The sequence below is a fragment of the Apteryx rowi genome, unplaced genomic scaffold (assembly GCF_003343035.1).
Source record: "Apteryx rowi isolate R43461 unplaced genomic scaffold, aptRow1 scaffold_37, whole genome shotgun sequence".
In the NCBI taxonomy this organism is placed as follows: domain Eukaryota; kingdom Metazoa; phylum Chordata; class Aves; order Apterygiformes; family Apterygidae; genus Apteryx; species Apteryx rowi.
Window position 1 is genome coordinate 1,697,889 of NW_020450196.1, and position 886 is coordinate 1,698,774.

An 886-nucleotide genomic window follows, 5' to 3' on the forward strand; every position below is an offset into this window, starting at 1 on the left:
CTAAAAGACATGCTATGTGCTACTACATTCAAAATATGCTGGAGACTCGACACCCTAGAGCAAAACACCCAGTAATACCTGCATACTGCATCTGCAACTCTCTAATGCCACAAGTTTACGACAGCTCTAAGTGTTCCCACAGCTCCAGAAAGGAAGAAACCTGCTGGATTGCCAGACGTTCGCACAGCAAGAACCCAAACCCAGCACACTAGCTAGAGTGCAGCCGCATGGTGAGGAGAGTAAGGCTCGAAAGCCCGCCCGCGGCAGGTGCTAGTCTCCGAGGCTGAAGGACACGCTCCTTCTGCCTCCCCTTCACCGAGACCGAGCGCGCTGTCAGCTCCGGCTCCGGCTCCGGCCGCTCCCGGGCTGCGCCCCACAGCAACGGCTCCCAACGGCAACGACGCCAARCAGCCGTGCGGCACGCAGCCCGCGCGGCGGCGCCCCGCGCAGCGCGCATGCGCGGCCCTGCCGCTCGGGCGGGCGAATTCAAACCTGCCTCTCGCCCCTTCTCTTCACTCGGGTGGCAGTTGCGCTGACGTCATTGCGCCGCGTCCTTCTTCTCTGCGGTTTCCGGCGCTCGCCCGCGCGGTAAGTGGAGCTGAGGGGGGAAAGTTTTCATTTGTGTGGTTCACAGCACCGTTTCTCTCTCCTTTCCCTCAGGAGCGGGCGGGCCGGGGCTCACCCGCGTCCTCTCTTCTCTCCCACTACCCCTGCGGAGCGGGTGCGCGGCTCTGGCGATGGCTGCGGGGCGCCCGGAGGCGGCGGCGGCGGCATCGCGGGTGGCAGAGCTGGAGGAGGAGCTGCGGAGCCTGGCGGAGGAGCTGAGCCACTGCCAGGTGCGTCCCCAGCGGGGCCGTCCGCGCCCGGCGCGGCGGCGAGGCCACGG

The 886-nt window shown here is 65.6% G+C and overlaps 1 protein-coding gene across 1 annotated transcript in view; it reads left to right on the forward strand.

Moving 5' to 3' along the window:
• Window positions 1-553: 553 nt before the first annotated feature.
• Window positions 554-886, forward strand: part of CNTLN (centlein) — a 201,423-nt gene continuing 201,090 nt past the window's right edge. Inside the window, exons 1-2 of the mRNA XM_026073572.1 lie at window positions 554-588; window positions 635-836. Of these exons, the coding sequence (XP_025929357.1) occupies window positions 738-836 (99 nt within the window). The 5' untranslated portion in view covers window positions 554-588; window positions 635-737. The remainder of the gene's footprint in view (window positions 589-634; window positions 837-886) is intronic.